Source organism: Malus domestica, chromosome 12 (assembly GCF_042453785.1).
Source record: "Malus domestica chromosome 12, GDT2T_hap1".
NCBI lineage: Eukaryota > Viridiplantae > Streptophyta > Magnoliopsida > Rosales > Rosaceae > Malus > Malus domestica.
Genome location: NC_091672.1, coordinates 22,011,032 through 22,030,650, shown reverse-complemented (window position 1 = coordinate 22,030,650; position 19,619 = coordinate 22,011,032). Strand labels below are relative to the sequence as shown.

General features: G+C 36.8%; 3 protein-coding genes and 1 long non-coding RNA gene across 4 annotated transcripts; 3 read left to right on the top strand and 1 right to left on the bottom strand.

Moving 5' to 3' along the window:
• Positions 1–251: 251 nt before the first annotated feature.
• Positions 252–2,710, bottom strand: LOC103413788 (aldo-keto reductase family 4 member C10-like). The gene is made up of 7 exons (XM_029089608.2): positions 2,419–2,710; positions 2,282–2,332; positions 2,092–2,168; positions 1,751–1,838; positions 1,074–1,349; positions 734–982; positions 252–522 (listed from the first exon to the last, which is right to left on the bottom strand). The coding sequence occupies exons 1-7, from the start codon at positions 2,536–2,538 to the stop codon at positions 436–438; spliced, it is 948 nt and encodes a 315-aa protein (XP_028945441.1). The 5' UTR covers positions 2,539–2,710; the 3' UTR covers positions 252–435.
• A 503-nt stretch (positions 2,711–3,213) lies between these two features.
• LOC139189875 (uncharacterized) lies at positions 3,214–5,147 on the top strand. Its single transcript, XM_070809124.1, has 2 exons — positions 3,214–3,389; positions 4,235–5,147. The coding sequence occupies exons 1-2, from the start codon at positions 3,214–3,216 to the stop codon at positions 5,145–5,147; spliced, it is 1,089 nt and encodes a 362-aa protein (XP_070665225.1).
• A 31-nt stretch (positions 5,148–5,178) lies between these two features.
• LOC114820012 (uncharacterized) lies at positions 5,179–9,577 on the top strand. The gene is made up of 3 exons (XM_070809122.1): positions 5,179–6,517; positions 8,320–8,402; positions 9,518–9,577. The coding sequence occupies exons 1-3, from the start codon at positions 5,179–5,181 to the stop codon at positions 9,575–9,577; spliced, it is 1,482 nt and encodes a 493-aa protein (XP_070665223.1).
• Positions 9,578–15,803: 6,226 nt separating this feature from the next.
• On the top strand, positions 15,804–18,555 carry LOC114819929 (uncharacterized). Its single transcript, XR_011574288.1, has 2 exons — positions 15,804–17,480; positions 18,098–18,555. It is a non-coding gene; the product is annotated as an uncharacterized lncRNA (long non-coding RNA).
• Positions 18,556–19,619: the final 1,064 nt, after the last annotated feature.

Here is a 19,619-nt window from a genome sequence, read left to right as displayed (position 1 = left end):
AGAATTCACCAAAAAGCATTAGATTGGTTCCGTAAACATTTTCATAAAAAACGCTTTCAGTCATTTTAAAAACAGTTCTAAACGAGCTCATAATTGAATGCCAATATTTGGACAAACTGTTTGTGAAATGCCTCATAAACCATGCACAACCTTATTGCCTCAAACTTGGTATTTCTGGCTTCGTAGAAGCTGACATTTTGCAGATGCCATTACATCAAATGGTAACTGATATCAATAATTCATGACAGAAGAATCCGAAAAGGTTTGATATTTCAATTATTCTGAAGAATCTTTATTAGAACAATGCTTAACACAGGTACCAGAGCTTATGAATTCACCCTTTTGAAAATCAAACTACAACCAAACAGGCTAGGACATTAAAGCCTCTAAAAAAAGCCGAATGTTTCTAACATCCGCCCATCCAGGCTATGCTCCTCACAATTCGCCGTCCCAGAGTTCCTCGATGGTCTTGTAGGCACCGTGCGTGTCGTTGACGAATCCAGTACCTTTAAGTAGCCTCTCCTGCAAGGAATTACAGGGAAACTTTAGCAAAGTTGAATCACAAGAAGCTTATAATAGGCCTAAACCCATTGGACATGTACAACGACACAGATAAATTATACTAGCAGATGCTACTAAACCGAATCTTTTTAAACAGAAATTTCATTCATCATTCAGGCATGATATACACCAAGAAGAAGAAAAGACGGGTTGAATTTGGCAGAGTACTTGCCTGCTTTACTTCAGCGAAGTTTGCAAGCAAATCTTCAGGTATAGACCAGTCAAAAACATCAAAGTTTTCCTTGATCCTTTCCTCCTTTGTGCTCTTAGGTAGAACACTGTGGCCTGACTGTAATCCCCACCGGATAGCCACTTGAGCAGGAGTCTTTCCCAGCTTCTCTGCTACCGACAATAGGATTGGATTCTTAAGGACATCACCCTTAAGGCTACTTGTGCCTGGTGATCCCAGTGGTGAATATCCCTGATATAATAAATTCATTACAAAATTATACCAGCAAGCAGCAGCGTGTGACTTTTGAAATCAACATTTTACTGTATTGATGAATACTCACACTTAAGTGGACTCCCTTGGATTTACAGAATTCATGTAGCTTCTGCTGCTGCCATTGAGGGTGGCTTTCCACTTGATTTACAGCAGGAGGGATGCGCGCCACCGCTAACAGGTCTCCTAGCTTTTTGGTAGAAAAATTGCTAACCCCAATAGCCCTGGCCTTGCCAGAATCATATGCTGCCTCCAGTGCTTTCCAAGTACTGGGAATGTCAGGTTGGTCAAGGTTTTCAGGCTTAAAACCAACTGAACCACTCTTCATCTTGACTGGCCAGTGGATCTACAATATTTTTATGCACATTCAGTGACAAATAAACAACGATTTTACCAATTTATATGAAGCTAGTGAGACCTGCAAGCTTGTTGTTTGTGATTTTTAGCATTGCGTCCTTATCCCCAGATACAACAAAGTCCAAAACTAACTAAAGCATAAACCAATGTTAATTTTATTTTCGAAGAAATCATTCTATTCATGTATATAATAAATGTCGTTTTGTCAAAGATTTTAACATATTGTGTGCTGGTATGTCGAACTCTCACCTAAATGTATGATCCAAATTCGAAACTCATACACTAGCAAACCAAGATATCAGATTGTTTGACAAAAGATCATCCTCTGTATGTATCATGTAAATACGTATGTACGTATTAAGAAAGAGTATTTAAATGTGGCTAACATACCAGATATAGATCGAGATAATCGAGTTGCAAGTCCTGCAGGGTACTATCTAGTGCCTTTGGCACATCTTCTGGTGCATGATTACTACACCTGCACAGTGCAGACAAATGTAATTTCAAATTCAATCTTTCCAATCAGATAGGAAAGACTCGAGAGTCAAGAATTCAATAGGAAAACGCACATAAACAAAACCCGCTACAAAACTTTTTCTCAAAAACAAAACAGGGACAGTAAACTGACAATAAGTTGTATATAAAGTTACAAATCTAGTGTTTGAATTAAAAGTTCGTATCCAGTTTCATTCGTGTATGTTTCCGGAGTTATTAACATCTTTGAAACAGACCAGAGTTTTGAAGTGATCCACAAGTCCTCCCGCTTCACTACACCATCATCGTAAAGCTTCTTCAGAGCAAACCCAATCTACAAAATCCACGAAATCATGATTGGTCACTGTTTCATTGTCACACCAATTAATTCTCTAAACCAGATTAATTAAGCTGATAAATGTTAAACCCCAAATAATAAAAAAATACCTCCTTTTCATTTCCATAAGCTTGAGCACAATCAATATGCCTATATCCGATCTACATTAAAACGAACGTGCAATTAAAATCAAAACTGAACTTTTTTTTTTGTAATTGGAATTCAAAATTAAGCCAACGGAAAACACCTTAATGGCGGCGGTGACGGCGGCAGCGACGACGCCAGGCTCGGCCTGCCAAGTTCCCAGTCCGACTGACGGAATCTTGGCCCCAGTGCTGAGCTCAAAGAACCGAATTGCTTTCGCCATTTTTCGCTTTTTGTGTTTTGTTTGCAGAAAACTTCTCACTTGTTACGATTGTAATTGGCTCAGTTCGTATATATAGCGGGAGGAAAACGGCTAAAGGGCACATGAATCACGTCAGTTTACACACGTCGCATAAAAGGCCAACATTTAAAGCGGAAGAATGCATTGTTTGACCAAAGCCTAAACGGAAAACGTCGCGTATTTCTAAGTTTTCTTTTCAGTTTTCACATACAATGTATTATTGAAAATGGAAATGGAAACTAATAATATTTTTTGACTGGAAACTTTATTATTTATTATTTTTATTATTTTTTTTTAATTTTATACTCTCAGCAAATTAGTAGTGTAATGTATTTCCACATAACTATTATGGAATTTATTAATTATGAAATTTAAAACTTTCCATTTTGTGGGATATGGTTTTATTTTATTTTATTTTTTATTTTCTTTCTTTCTTTCTTTCAAAAGAATGAAATTTTATTATATTCGAATGGAAATGTTTACATTTGAAGCCAAGTATTAAACAACCGTCCTAGCTCAAAACCATCCCAATTATGAAAGACCCCTTCCCAGGCAACAAACGAAGCCATTAGATGCTTTGCCTTGTTGCAAACACGAGAAGCAAAGACAAATTCTACTGACCTCAACGGTTATTTCAAACGTTGAACATCAAAGAGGATGCCTTCAACTAGTGGCGAAGCCACGTGGGAGCGAGGAGTGGCGGCCGCCACTCCCCTTGCCGGGAAACACCACTGGACCCCAGGTCTTCGCCACTCCCCTCGCGCGCCTCGCCGGAAAATAATGGTTCACGCAGCAGAGCCCTCTGTTTTTCTGGGTTTTCTGGGCAATCTGCAGTGCAGATTGCATTCTAATTTTTTTTTTTAAAAGCTAAATCAAAACGGCGCCGTTTTGATAGTTGAATTTAAAAAAAAAAATTATAATGGGGTGGGGGACCGCTTCCGCGTGTCGCCCCAATGAAACCCTAGCTTTCTTCTTCTGTCATTAATCAATACACACACACCCCATCCGCACTGCACACCCTTTACTCTTTTCTATCCTTTTCTTCTGTCTTCTTCACCAATAATCAACACACACACACAGAGCGGGCCACCATCCATCTCAGCCAAGCTGCTCTTCAAACTCTAGCAGCCAAGCCAAAGCCACAAAGTTCTCTTTAATTTCTGTTCCACAAGCCAGTGAGCCACTCTCCTCTCCTCTGAGCTTGAGCCGGCTCCAATCAATATTTAAAGGTAAATTTTTTAATTCTTAAATGCATAATCCCTACCTTAATTATGTGAATCAAATGATATGGTTATTGATTATTCATGTCATGGTTATTTAATACAAATTATGAAATTATTTTTTAGGGTGAAATTATTGATACGAATTGTTGGGTATTAGAAGAATCATGTGTATGTATAATTGTACATATAGATAAATTGGCATGTCAAAAGTCATCTTTAACTAAACTTATTGGTAATAAGCCACATTTTGAATGAAATTATGAAATTATTTTTTAGGATGAAAATTAAAATTTGAATTCTTTGAATCTTGATGGATGATTAGTTGAATTGCTTAGTTGTATTCATATGAATATGATTAGTTAAATTACTTAGTTGTATTCATATGAATATGATTAGTTGAATTGCTTAGTTGTATTCATAGAGTCTAAGAATTTTTATTTCTTTTCATTTTACAGTTACGTAATAGAACGATACTATAAGAAACAGTGCTTAAATCCTCCTTCAAACATTTTGGGTAGTCCTCCTCCTTCAAATATTCCGAGTAGTCCTCCTCCTCCTTCAAATATTCCAAGTAGGTCACAACAAAGTGAGGCCACTGAGTTGGATGAAATATTGGCTAATCTTCCTGCAGACCCTGCACATAGACATCGAATGCTTGAGTATCCACCTAATTATCGTGAAGCAATTCGTAGACACTATCTCCAAAATGATCCTTGTCAACCTAGAGACCACATCATGCCAAGAAAGGTTAGCGACAATCGATGTTTTATCATTGGTTGGTTTGATAAGTTTAAGTGGTTGGAGTATAGTATATCAAAAAATGCTGCATTTTGCCGTTATTGTTATCTTTTCAAATGTGATTTTGATCAAATGGGTAGCACTGGAAGTGATGTCTTCACTGAGATAGGGTTTACAAATTGGAAGAAAGGACCCAAAAATCTTCGAGTCCATGAGGGAGGTGTTGGAAGTCTTCATAATAAAGCTGTACAACAAGCTAGAGATTTGATGACACAAAAACAACACATTGAAACATTTGTGATTAAGCAAACCGATGAAGCTCACATTAATTATCGTACTTTATTGAGTGCCTCACTTGAGTGCACAAGATGGTTGTTGGGACAAGGTTTACCTTTTTGTGGCCATGATGAATCGTTGAAATCAAGCAATAGGGGCAATTATTTGGAGCTTATGCAATTTCTTTCCAAGCATAATGAACAAGTTAGAAAGGTTGTGTTTGAGAATGCTCCCAAGAATCTTAAGTATACTTCTTCCGATATTCAAAAAGATCTTGTCCGTGCTTGTGCCATTGAAACTGTAGGTGCAATCACTAAAGATATGGAAGGTGCATTTTTTTTCTCTTTTGGTTGATGGAGCATGTGATTCTTCAACTAAAGAGCAAATGGCGGTGGTATTGCGTTATGTGAATAAAAAAGGGGAAGCAATTGAAAAGTTTTTGGGTGTTCAACATGTCTCCTCTACAACTAGTAGCTCGCTTGAAAATGCCATTGAGAGATTGTTTGCTACAACAAATTTGAGTATGTCTAAGTTACGAGGACAAGGCTATGATGGAGCTAGCAATATGAAAGGTGAGTTGAATGGTCTTAAAACAAAGATTTTGAACAAATACCCTCAAGCATTTTATATTCATTGTTTTGCACACCAACTTCAACTAGCTCTTGTATTCGTGGCAAAGGAAAATGAGGATGTTGCCAATTTCTTCATCAATGCTAGTAGTTTGGTGAATCTTATTGGATCATCGTGTAAGCGTCGTGATGCATTTAGAGAGAAACAACAAGAACAAATTCAGAAAGCTCTTGATCTTGGTAATCTTGAAACGGGTAAAGGGTTAAATCAAGAAATGAGTCTCATGCGTCCATGTGATACACGGTGGAACTCGCATTATGGTACTATAGTTAGTATTATTGTTATGTTTGAAGCCGTGGTGGAGGTGGTTGAATGGATTAAAAGTGATCGCAACCAAGATAATCTCGGTGAAGCAACTAGGTTATTCAAAGACATACAAACTTTTGATTTTGCATTTCACCTTTTCTTGATGAGACTTATATTGGGAATTACAAATGAGTTATCACAAGCATTGCAAAAGAAAGATCAAGAAATTGTGAATGCAATGGCGTTAGTGGAAGTATGCAAGCAAAGACTACAATCCTTGAGAGATGATGACTTTGGGGACTTGCTTCATGATGTAAAAAAGTTTTGTGAGGAGCATGATATTATCGTTCCTAACATGGAGGATTTGCATTTCGTACCTGGAAAATCAAGGCGTAAAGCTCCAAAAATCACAAACTTCCATTATTATCGTGTGGACCTCTATTTTCAAGTCCTTGATATGCAACTAAAGGAGTTGAATGATCGCTTCAATGAGGTAAACACCGAGTTACTTCTTTGTATGGCTTGTTTGAGTCCGGTGAATAATTTTGCATCTTTTGACAAAGCAAAAATTGTTCGTTTAGCCAAACTTTATTCTCAAGATTTTGATCGTATGGACCTCATGAATCTTCCAATTCAACTTGACAATTACATTCATGATATGAAGATGCATAGTGAATTTTTATCATTGAGAGGAATTAGTGATCTTGCACAAGAGTTAGTGAAGACCGGGAGGTGTGAAAGTTATATGTTAGTGTATAAACTTCTTACATTGGCTTTGGTGTTACCGGTTGCAACCGCTTCGGTGGAGAGAGCTTTTTCTGCTATGAAGATTGTGAAAACACCATTGCGTAACAAAATGGGAGATCAATGGTTGAGTGATAGCATGCTTGTTTACATTGAGAAAGATGTATTTGCTTTTATTGATAATGAGCCTATTATGCCACGTTTTCATGACATGAAACCTCGCCGGCAACAATTGTAATTTGTTTGTATTGATTAATTATGGAAGACATTACTATATAAAAAGATTTAGTTGTTGCCATTTTTCTTTAACCTTGCATTCTTTTAAGTTCGCCCCTCCCCCCGAGAAATCCTGGCTTCGCCACTGCCTTCAACCACAACATCAAATTGATTTTTTCCGTTAAGCAAATGCATATTTCGTGGAAATTTAAAACTTTCCATTTTATGGGAATATGATTTAAAATGCACATTTTGTACATATTCAATATGGTTTAAACTTTTCATTTTATGGAAATTAAAACAAAAAAGTGTCTACCTCTTTGAATATATATAGCACCCACAACGAGTTACGACGTACAAATCTTCTAATATATACTAGCATATGGGGTATGAGAAAATTTTTTATTTTTGTTTTTGAAATAGAAGGAGAGAGGAAGAGAGTGATAGAGAACGTGGGAGTGAGAATTTTTTATTTTTTTTATTTTAATTAGAGATATGTTAGGATTATATGTAGGTGAGGCTTTGAAAAAAAAAACAAAATTTGGTTGTGTGAAATTACATTGCTGCCCCATATTTCTTATTCATGTTCTGTTTTAATTAGAGGGTTAAACTGGTAATTTCATAAGGTTTTGGTTGACAATGAGTGTTTTATTAATTAGTAGAGATTAATAGAGATAATTCAAACAAATTAAAATACTCCAAATATTAAAAATTAACAAAAAAGAGAGTTTTTATTTATTTTTAATAAACAATATATATACTAAAAGAGTGAGGGAGTGCGTTTAAGCATATTATTGCTAGCTCATTGCGAGACTTGGCGCACCTACTCTCCTTTAGCGTAGATAATATCGTTTGTTTTAAAAAAAAATTAATAATAATAATAATAATAACAATAAGAATAAGAATAATAATATAAATGCGCACCCCCTCCTCTTAAGTGTAAATAATATTGTTTGTTGGAAGAAAAAAAATCATAATAATAAGAATAATAAAAATGCTTAAAGTGCTGATACGGACAAAAGTTGAAAGACTTTAATCAAAATTAAAAAATCAATAATATTTCAATCAATAAACATTGGTTGTTAGGACCGCGTCCTAATTTTTCCAACTTTTAATTTCGTACTCGACGTTACTTGTAGTTGGAATGAGGTACACTTCCAAATTCGGGGGATAAAATGAAATTCTCGCTATAAGTTGGGTGTTTTTTGTTTTTGTTATATTTACAACCAAAATTAGGGGATGAAGTATTCAAACTCTTACCATCGTGTGCAAAAGTAATTGCTGTTAATCAACTGAACTATAAATCATTTGCACAATTAAGATACTTTTGGTGTGTCAACAAGATCGTAGAATTACTAATAAAGGTGGTTTGGACATGTGAATCAAAGACGTAGAGATTTTCCGATTAGAATATGCGATTATGAGACAGAAGATAATGGTGAATAGAGTAGATGAATACATTAGAAGACTTCAAAAGAGACTCAAAAAAAAAAAAAAAAAACATGAAGTATGTAGAGCTGATAAAAAACTTGGTGCAAAACTAAACGAATTGACGTTCTAACATTTATACATCCGACGCCAAACTCGGCCAACCACGTGCCCAGTCCGACCCACGGAATCTCGGTACCAGTGTTGAGCTCAAAAATACGAATTGCTTTCGCATTTTTCGCTTTTTGTGTTTTGTTTGCAGAAAGCTTCACCCCTGGTGCGATTTTAAATGGCTCAGTTGTTATATATAGGGGGAGGAAGACGGCAAAAGGGCAGATGAATCACGTCGGTTTTCACATGCATTGTTTGACCAAATACTAAACGGAAAACGTTGCCTTTATGTAAGTTTTATTTTCAGTTTTCACATGCAAGGTATTATTGAAATGGAAATGGAACGTCATACTGACGGTGACCGACCATTGACTTATTTTATGTACGTTACTCTTAAATTGTATTTACTCTTCATGTTCGGCAGGAATTGTGGTTGTATACCTTAATCTCAAAGGGATCGTTTAGAAGAATTTTTAAATTTACATAGAACGTTTTTATTGAAATTAATTTTGAGTTTCAAAAATATTTTAAATGCTTTTTGAAAGAAGTATCATATATGTGCTTCTTGCAAGAAGCATTTAAAATGTTTTTCCAGGATCCACTTTAATTTTTACTAAGAATTAGTTTAGAAAATTTTCAACAAAAGCATTTTTAATCATTTAAAATCACTTTCAAACGAACCCTAACTTTTAAATGAGACTTTGGATGTGATCCTTATTCAACTACGACATAGTGGTATATTCTACAATAGAAGGAAAAAAAAACAACGTATGTGCATGTTCAACCACGGCACAGGATTAGTAAGCAAATACAACAAGCAAACACCAAAAAATTTACTATTATTAGGGGGAGGGAAGAGTTTGAAACTATTACAAAATTTAGGGAAGGGAGAGCAGTGGCGAAGCTAGGAATTTTTGGCAGGAGTTTAAAAGCGTAAAAGGTTTATAAAAAATATAGACAACCAAATCTTTATACATAATATACAATATTAATATCGTTCATAACTACCTGGAATACTCGAAGGAGGATTTGGAGTAACCGAAATATTCAAAGAAAGACTATCCGGAAATATTCGAAGAAGGACTATCCGTTGTACCCGGAATACTTGAAGGAGGATTTAAATGTTTTATATAAAAAATAGATAAGTATACCTAGTCCACATTGAAACATAAACGATCAACGACAACTTTTTATTCTTAATCTTAATATAAACAACAATTTGATTCAAACCTTTTTTTACCCTTTTTAGCAAGATCACTAATCCCTTACAATTGAGAAAAAGTCACTTCTTAAACGCATTGAATGAATATAAATATCAAGTTAATCTTAAAATGTATGGGTATGTGAAGGCTGAAGAAGAGATCGGAGAAGAGATGGTGGCCTTCGGTTGGGTGGGGTGGGAATATTAGGGAACGGGGATTGGGGACTAAGAAGTTAATTTGGGTGGGGTGGAATTGTTTGAAAGTCGAACCCTTTTTGTTTTAATAAAAAATGGTGAGGCTCTCAGCCTCCCACGTGACCTAGGATGGTGTTCTCAAACAATACATTAATACTCACCGTTTTACTTAATGCTCCACGTGACGTCGTGACCTAGGGTGCCGTTTAAAATGTAAATAGTCTTCTTCTTCTCTTCTGGCTTGGCGGAAAGCCAGAATATTTGTGCAGTCGCTGCTCTTCCCCTCCACCACTGCCCAGACTTGGGTGGTCCTTGGAAGTCCTCACAGCCAATTATCTGAGCTTCCGAGTGGTCTCGGGACCACCCAGGTCCCTTAATAGATCTGCCCCTGGTGCTCCTGGCCTTATTTTCCGACGAGAGGAGGGGCGGACCCAGAAATCTAGTCCTGTTTTCCGGCGAGGGGAGTGGCGGCCGCCACTCCTCGCCTTCACGTGGCTTCGCCACTAAGGGAGAGTTTGACCTCGGAATGTATGAGTAGAAATCCAACACACTATCCACTAAGACATTTGACCACATGCAAGCAAATGATATCATACCATTTGAATATGTAAAATCTATTTACAGCAAGAAGAGTGGAGAAAAAATGTCTACCTCTTCGAAAACGGGTTAGGAATCGTCTAATATATATCATTCAAACAAATTAAAATACTTAAATATAAAAAATTAACAAAAAGAATAGTTAGAAAAGCAAACACCAGACATTGTTCATGGAGGGAGATAATTGCCTTACAATCAATAAACATTGTTTATTAGGAACCGCACCTTAAATTTTCCAACTTTTAATTTCATACTCAACATTACTGGTAGTTTGAATGAGGTACACTTCCAAACTCGGGGATAAAATGAAATTCTCGCTATAAAGTTGGGTACTTTTTGTTTTATTCACAACCAAAATTAGGGGACGAGGTATTAAAAAAAAAAAAATTAGGGTACGAGTTATTCAAACTCTTATAATCATGTGAAAAAATAATTGTTATTAATCAACCGAGTTACAAATTATTTGCAAAATTAAGAAATTTTTTGGGTGTGTCACAACATTGTAGTATTACTAATTAAGGTGGTTTGGACATGTGAAGTTGTGAACTGAAGATCTATAGATACTCCAGTTAGAAGATGCTATTTTGAGACAGAGACAGTGGAATACATAAGAAGACTTGGAAATAGATTCTAAAAAAATATATGGAGTATTTAGAGTTAACAGAAGACTTGAAGCAAAACCGAAGGTAGTGTTGTTCTAATATTCATACAACCGATACCACTAAGTGAAATAAGGTTGTGTTGTTGTTGTTTTAAGTTATATAAAGATATTCCACTTAGAGATATGGGGATTTGTGTTAAGTTGCACCGTGAGTGATTATTTTATTCGTGTCATAACACAATAGCACTCTGGCCCATAATATATCAACCCACCTATCAATATTCTATAAGTTAATTAAGGATACATCAAATTCATGAGCAACAACGCCCACTAATATTATACACAATAATTATTAATACTACGTATGTAACAGTTTGATCCTGATGTTAATGAACTTCACCTTCAACGGGAAAAGAGTGGGAGAAAAAAAGTTGTTGAATGTGATATTTTGTGGCCGGCCATGTAGGACTTAGGAGTTTGTTTTGGAGTTATGCAATTGGCTCTTGTGTTAGTGTAGTTGGTGAACTATTTTGAATAGAGGAAGGAATCCAACTAATCGGTTCACTTTTGCAGTTCCAAGTGAGCACGACAAAGACAAAGATCCAATGGAAACCGCCATTCTCTCTATTTCAGCTCGTTTGTCATTGTCATGTCTCCAATGATTTTGACCAATATACGTTACCAATTTGTTTTCCTCTCCTTTTTTGGGATACACAATGCCACCGTCTTCCGTCTCCACCAACTTGCTTGTTTGTGTCAAAGTTGAAAATCCTTTATCGGTGAGAAAAACTTACATGCAATAGATTTATCGTTACTGTAATATTCCGTTTTAATAAAACAATGATATGCATAAGTTTTTCAACACATATTATTTTATTATTGAATCTGAACGCCACTTAACAATGGACTGGTTCCATCTAAAATGCAAATATATCGGCAAGGCTTATTGCCATAATTGTTTGAAGAGATGGTTAGTATCTCCAGATCTTCCGGTATGCTTTGGTTAATCGGAGTTTTTTTGTCATCTTTACAAAAGAAGTTTTGTTGTCATCTCCCATTCTTCCTTTTGAGGGTATAATATTTGAGAGTTGAGAATAACTTGATTACTAGGTTGAATGGATGAAATTAGTAAGGTCCGTTTGGTTTGAAACGAAGCAACGTGCGAATAACTAATGATCTAATTATGTCTTTTTAGTAAATGCGGGCATGCCAATTCGCTACCAAGCTCGGTCAACTAGTAGAATGAATGTGGTGGTGGTGTTGAACGTGATGTTGACTTCTGTTATTCGAGCGGTTGCGGTCGGGGAAGGAATACATCTCGGCCTCTGGGTTTTAAAGCTTGAAGATAAGGTTGCTAATTTATGCGAAGTTCAAATAAGGTTCGGTTTTTAATGTGCCCAACATTGAGTAACTGGGAACACCTAAACTCGCCGATAGGCTAATGAGATGACCTCGCAACAATGACTCGAAGACTCCTTATTGACAAAGGCTTGGATAGATTGTCAGTTGAACTTGAGTGTTGTAGTTGAACTTGAAGCATTGTTGTTACTCCAAATTGAAGGTGCTCCCTAAAAGCATTGCGTTACTCCAAACTGAAGGTGCTCTTCGATCGCCTACTCTACAACTCCAGTGCTGTTAATCTAAGATCGGCTCTAGTGCTGTTAATCCAAGATCGACTACAGTGTTGTTAATCCAAGATGAAGATATTGCTGGTTGCCAACACAGTGCTGAGAGTATAGCATAGAGCGAGAATATACACAAGGTAATTTTGTATGTTAAGTTGAAGGTCATTTTCTGCTGCACTGTCTCTTTGTATTTATAGGATTAATATGCTTGAACGTGTCACCTTTTGATGATAAACCAAAACCATCTTCATCCTAATAAAGACTGAACGTGCTATTAGGAATAATATTATCAAATTGGCCAAAAAGATAGATCACAAATGGATGGTACCATCTTTTTATCCATTAGCCGAGTCCAATTGTTGTACCATCAGTACCACCACATACTAATATGTCGCATCACCACCAAATTCTGACTCTTCATCAGCCAACCCTTTGCTAATGATGACCACGTGCATGCATGATAATCCTTTCATCCAATTGGACTTTAGGATATGATTGTATCATGACAATCCTTATCCATTTTTTGTGGAAAGGGATTTTCTCCGGATCTCTTCTTCTTAATCCATCAAGTTTGGGGATTCAAACCATTGAAATTTGATTCAACGGCTAATAAAGTTATTATAACTTTTAAAGTGGACCCATGTTTTTAGTTATTGAATCAAATTTCAATTATTTGAATCCTTAAACTTGATGGATTAGGAGGAAGGGATCCGGAGAGGATCCCTTTCCATTTTTTGCATCACGTTAATCCCTTCCACCTTTTTTGCATGACATTAATCTTTTTTACTGGACTACAAGATAATGATATATCATTATCCATCTCCGCAGATCATTAAGAGGCCAACATCTATCTTATTATGGAACAAACTTCTCGATTTTGTCGTCATCTAAGATAATTACTACGATAATCCAATAGTAATATGTAGAAAAAAATATTAAAATTCAACATCCTCTATCACACTGGCCAATAGTGTTGTGGCCATAATGGGATGAAATTATCGTACGCTAGTCATCTATACATGGGATTAAATTATCGTATGCTAGTTAGAATGAATCCTACATCGATGGAAGGAGAGACCTTACATGGACTTAAAAGTAAGTTGGGCTACTCCCCATATTATCAATTAGTTTTATGGTGGAACCTCAACTTTGATCATGGCATCATAGTAGGTTGTCCCACAAGCCAAATAGCCACACGTGCTCCACTTTACTCTGTTGTGTTGTCCACGTGTTAGACTTAAAAATTCGTCACATATGGGGGCGTGTTGAGAATAAATCCCACATTGATGTGAGAATGGACCTTGCGTGGCTTATAAGTAAGTTGGGCTACTCCCTTTATTGCCAATTGGTTTTATGGTGGAACCTTAACTTTCTTCCACGTTATCAGGAGCAGGTTGTTTCATGTGTTAGGTTTGAAAATTCACCACATGTGAGAGGGCGTGTTGAGAATGAATCCACATTGATGAGAGGAGGGACATTACATAAGCTTAAAAAATGTTGAGCTACTCCTCATATTACCAATTGGTTTAATGGTGGAACCTCAACTTTCTTCATGGTACCAAAGCAGGTTGTCCCACATGTATCCACCTTTTTTCATGGTATCAAAGCTGGTTGTTCTAATAACAGGATAACAAACTTGGACATGTGTCAACAGTGTATTAGTCCACATGTATTGATTGTATTGGTTATGTCGTAGCCAAGGAAGAAAATATCGGTAATATCGGTAGTCCGAAAACACGGAAATATCGATGGAAATATCGGGATAATATCGATAAAAATTACATGGAAACCACGGAAATTGTAAGAAAAACTTGGAAATTTTTATTGAAACTTTGTAGGATGTTTATTTAGTCAATTATCTATTAGTTTATCACAAAAAATTGGAAGGAAATGCATTGCATGATGGATTTAACATTATCAAGTTGATTATATAGCGAGCTGACAAACATTGTGAGTGTAGAAAATATGTAGTAATTAATGAAAGAAGTTTAAACACATCAATTGGGGCTTATTGCGGCAAGTTTTTTAGATATGACCTCGCATCAAGTCGTCTTTTGTGTTAATTTGTAATCTTAACTGGTTTTGTTGTGTTGTGTCAATTAGTTAAATTAAGCGGTACATCCAATTGGGGCTTATAAACATTTTAATTCTCCTTAAAAATCTAAGGGCATTTAATTAGGATTTTAAGTGATTCTTTAAAGTTTAAGGGGTATTCGATCATGATTTTTAAGAAATTCATACATTCCAAATGTATTCATTTAGAAATTGATTCGAAGAGATTTTTAAAAAGTTGGGAAACTCGAAAAAATTAGAAATATTTCACATAATATTTTAAACATTCTCAATCGCTCCCTGAAAATTTGAGGGAATTCACTTAAAATTTTACATAAAAGTTTTAAAAATTATTAAACTTCATCAAAATTCATAAATTTTTAAATCTATTATAATCCTTTAAAATCTGAATGGAGTAAAAAAATTCAAATCTAAACCTAATATGAAACAATCACTAAATTACATAGAATTTCTAAACCAAATCTAACAAGGATCAATTACAATTCTAATACGATGTTGTAATTACTTGGAGTTTTTTAGGGCAATATGTAACACCCACCCCCATTTATAAAGATATATTTGTGTAATTATCCCCTAAACTTTTTAATATATCAAATTGGTCCTCTTTGACTACCCAATTAGGATCTAAAACATTGGATTCCTTTCTTTCTGAAGTGGCCACGTGGCAGCCCCCCCTCCACTCTTCTCTTTTCTCTCTCTATTCCCCCGTGACTCCCTTCTTCTTTTCTTCTTCTTTATGTTTTCTTTTCTGTTTTCTTCTATCTCCCTCTCGGCTCTCTCTCTCATATCTCCCTCATCCCTCTTCTCTACACCGCAGCACGCACGCACCCATCGCACGCACCCATCTCCCTGCGCGAGGAACATCACCATCACCATCTCGTCCTCATGGCCGCGCTCCACCCTCAGTCTCTCGATCGATCATTCTCCATCCTTCTCCCTCAGTCTCTCCTTGTTTCTTCTTCGGTTCTCCCCCTATCTCTTCTCTGCAACTCACCTTCTCCCTCAGTCTCTCCTTGTTTCTTCTTCGGTTCTCCCCCCCATTTCTTCTTCGGCTGCCGTTGCGATGACGACGGAGGATCCTCGGCGATATTATGGCTAATATCGCGATAATATCGCTAATATCGTGATATTATCGATATTAGCGATATTATCGCGATATTATTACGATAACTAAGTGTAAACGTTGAAAATATCGCTATGTAAAAATAACGATATTATCGGCGATATTTCGCCGATAATATCGATATTTTCTTCCTTGGTCGTAGCTTACTTGATAAGCTAAGTATTAGCAAGCTATATAAAGGCTTAAGTGTAATAACTGTGGCGGTTAATAAAATCTGAAACTTCATCTTTCTTGCTTCTCTCTCTAAAAGCTTTTATGAAATTCTTTCTTCTCTGCATAATCTTTGTGATAATTCAAGATAGTTAATATGGTATCCAGAGCAGGTTCTTCCTTTGTGGAATTACTCTGTTCATAATTGCTTCCTCTTACTACAACTCAAGGAGAAGGTTCGAGATTTACAGTGGAGTTTTTTGGGAGCGCCGATTGTGATCTTCGTACTTTTCTGGTGATTTCTGTCTCGCCGACTGCGATTTCCGGTGATTTCGTACTCTCTGTCTCTGCTAGGTTATTTCTTTACCTCAATTAATTCCATTGAATGATTCTTGAAAAGCCAAGTGCTAATTGATTCTTGAAGGCCGATTGCCGATTACACTACCTAAAGGCCGAATGCCATAAGATTTGCGATCTCTCTTGGTTCTAGTGTTTGATTTGTGATATACTTCAAGGCCAATGCCATAGATATGAATCTTGATCTTTGTTTCATGATTTCTTTGTTCAAGATTGGGATTGTTTTTAGAGCTTCATACATTGAAGGCCTATAGCCATTACTAGTGTGAAATTGGTGTACTTCTTTTTCTGGGTATTTGTGAAATTGCTTTGACACAAGATGACTTCACCTACTGTGAAAATTGAGAGTATTTTGGGGGTGTTAACCATCAAGCTTAATGATACAAATTACTCGAAATGGGTTTTTCAATTCAAGGCTGTTCTTCAAGGTTTCAAGCTTTTTGATCATTTTGATGGTTCATCTGTTTGTCTGCCTAAATTTGTGATCAATACAGAATCTGGGGTCACTAGAGAAATCTCTTTTGATATTCAAGAATGGGAAACAGTGGATTTAGCACTTCTTAGTTTGTTAATAGCTACTTTGTCTAATGATGCTATTGAACATGTGCTTGGTTGCAAAACTGCTAGTAAGGCTTGGTTGATTCTTGAAGATCGATATGTCACTGTGTCCAAATCGAGAATTAATATGCTACAGAGTTTCAAACTCTCCAAAAGGGATCTGATAGCATTGACAAGTTTTTGTCTAGGCTTAAATCCATTAGCGATCAATTACTTGCTGCTAGAGAACACATTTCTGAGAATGATTTCATCATTGTTGCTCTAGTTGGTCTTCCCAAGGAATATGCTATTATCCAAACCGTCATATTGGCTCGTGAAAATACAATCTCATTGAAAGAATTTCATGCTCAACTGTTGAATATTGAAAGGGATATTGAGACTATGGAACATACTCTATCTAATTCGATGGCTACTATGTATGTTCAGAGTTCATCTTCACAGGTTTTTCCTAATCAATGAGGTTCTTCCTCTCATCCTCAATCTCATGCTGATGTTCCATCTGCAATTGTTGATACTATTACTCATGGTCCTTATTATTCTTCCACTGTTCCACTTGTGCATCCAGTTTCCTATAATGCTCCACCTTCACTATATAATGTCTCACAACCACCACCTCCATCATTTCCATATACTGCTTCTGCTCCTGGATATGACTTTAGGTATATCGGTTCTAATATTTCTTCTGGATCTCAATCACAGAATTCTCTGCCTTCTTCACATAATTATTTTCAATCAAGGCCTTACTATGGTGGTTCCCAAAGAAATAATGGTGGTTACAAATATAACAAAGGCAGAGGTAATAATGAAGGCTACAAGCAAGGAGGATGGACTGGTAACACTGATTCTCGTTTTACTATGCAACCTTAGCGTTAGATTTGTCAGAGAAGGGGTCACACGGCTTCTAACTGTTTTCATAGAAATTCTGCATCTTCTCCTAATTTCATTGAATGTCAAATTTGTGGGAAACGTGGACACATTGCGTTGGAGTGTTATCATCGAAGCAATTATCAAGGCAGTGGTTCACCTATCTCACTTCAGCATGATTTTGCTCCTCCATAGTCTACAAATTCATCATCTCACCCATCTTTTCCAGGACCATCAACTTACAGTTCTCCTATGTAGGCTATGGCTACCCATACTATAACTCACTACCCCACATGCGATACTTGCATTATTGATACTGGAGCCTCCCATCATATGACCTTAAATGTTAACAACTTGAATCAAGTCACTCATTTTGAAGGCACTGATAGAATCAAAATTGGCAATGGTCAAGGTTTGCCTATCAAGCATGTTGGCTCTACAATGCTTCATACATCATCTCATTCTCTTAAACTGACTCAAGTTCTTCATGTTCTTCATCTTACTGAGGATTTGTTATCTGTTAAACAACTTTGCAAAGATAATCGGTGTTGGTTCATTTGTGATGACTCTTTGTTCTTTGTGTAGGACAAGGTAACCAAGGAGGTTATTTACCCAGGCAAGAGTAGGCAAAATGAGTTGTTTCAGATTCCTATTTTCAAGACTCTGCATTCTTCAGTACAACATCTTCCAGCTTCAACATATCTTGGGCAATTAATCAAGTCTTCTGTGTGGCATTAACGGCTGGGGCATCCTACTAATGAGGTCTTATCTATTATGTTACAACAGTCACAAATAAATTATGTAGTAGATGATCAATGTACAATGTGACACTCGTGTATTCAGGGGAAAATGTCAAGATTACCCTTTCCTCAAGAGTCTTCTAGATGTTTAGTACCATTTGAAAAGATTCATTATGATATTTGGGGTCCCTTTCTAGTAAAATCCATTGAAGGATATAGGTATTATGTAACCTTTGTGGATGATTGTACTCATTTTGTATGGATCTTTCCCTTGTGCAATAAATCAGATGTTTTTTTTTTCCATCTTTGTGAGATTTTATACCTTCATTTTAGTAAATTTTAATGCTTCTGTTAAGTACTTCCAATCTAATGGAGGGGGTGAATATACTAGCAAATAGTTTGAAGGCTTTTTGAGTTCTAAAGGCTTAGTACACATGATCTCATGACCCTGTACTCCTCAACAAAATGGATTTGTTGAGAGGAGAAATAGACATTGTTTATACCATATTTAGGGCCTCGTATTTAGACCTCGTATAAATACTCGGGGGACTTAAATGTAATTATGTGATAAAGGAAGGGGCAAATATGTAATAAGTGAGGGTCCTTATTCTATAAAAGGACCCCTCACCCTCACAATTAGGGGAGACCAATTAATCAGCTTATTCTCTTCGGAGATGGAGATAGCCAATCAATCAGCTTATTCTCTTCGGAGTTTGACAACGGAGATGAAGGCCGAGTTGACTCAGGGTGAGGTGGTCTACTCGTCCAAGACTCTCCAAGTCTGGCGACATCTGCTCAACTGGCTCGGTTTCTTCTTCTAGATCTTCCTCCGAATCCTCCGAGCTCTAGGTCACCACCCCCTCATCTCTTCCTCCTTCTCCTCTTCTGCTCATTCCGCCGCCTTCAAATCACTGCCCGTCATCGAGCTGCCCGAGAACGACTCCCCTGCTGCCTCCGCTGTTGTAATCGCCGACACTCTCGATTTCAACTCCGACGACCCTTTTGAAAAGTTCACGGTAGTTCTATACCTGGATGAAACCCTAGTGTGTGCATATGAAACATCCATCTTGCCGGCCGTAGTTCGAACTCAAGCAACTAAAGTTGGGATGAAGTGGTTTGAGCTTGAATGCGTATCTTTGGACAAGGAATATGATGGCAAACCGAAGGTCACTTATGTCATAGTCTTTGAGTACACGGCAGAGGAGTCGCACACCAGAGCACACGGTGGAGGAGTTCTTGAAGATGTCATTTGGGTACGTGGGATTGAACCGGAGAGACCACATGGTGATCGACAAAAGATATCGATGACAGTCGGAGGTGGATAATCTGAAAGGGGATGCGAGCAAGGCGAAGAGGGTTCTGGACGA

Bases quoted from the DNA above. Each gene is read 5' to 3' on its own strand.
- LOC103413788 (XM_029089608.2), bottom strand. From the start codon at position 2,538: ATGGCGAAAGCAATTCGGTTCTTTGAGCTCAGCACTGGGGCCAAGATT. The intron at 2,169-2,281 runs GTATTTTTTTAT...TGGATTTTGTAG, and splicing joins CTTATGGAAATGAAAAGGAG to ATTGGGTTTGCTCTGAAGAA. The intron at 1,839-2,091 runs GTCTGTTTCAAA...TGCACTGTGCAG, and splicing joins TGGATCACTTCAAAACTCTG to GTGTAGTAATCATGCACCAG.
- LOC139189875 (XM_070809124.1), top strand. From the start codon at position 3,214: ATGCCTTCAACTAGTGGCGAAGCCACGTGGGAGCGAGGAGTGGCGGCC. The intron at 3,390-4,234 runs GTGCAGATTGCA...TTCATTTTACAG, and splicing joins GGTTTTCTGGGCAATCTGCA to TTACGTAATAGAACGATACT.
- LOC114820012 (XM_070809122.1), top strand. From the start codon at position 5,179: ATGGCGGTGGTATTGCGTTATGTGAATAAAAAAGGGGAAGCAATTGAA. The intron at 6,518-8,319 runs GTAACAAAATGG...TTTTGTTTGCAG, and splicing joins GATTGTGAAAACACCATTGC to AAAGCTTCACCCCTGGTGCG. The intron at 8,403-9,517 runs GTCGGTTTTCAC...GGGTATGTGAAG, and splicing joins CAAAAGGGCAGATGAATCAC to GCTGAAGAAGAGATCGGAGA.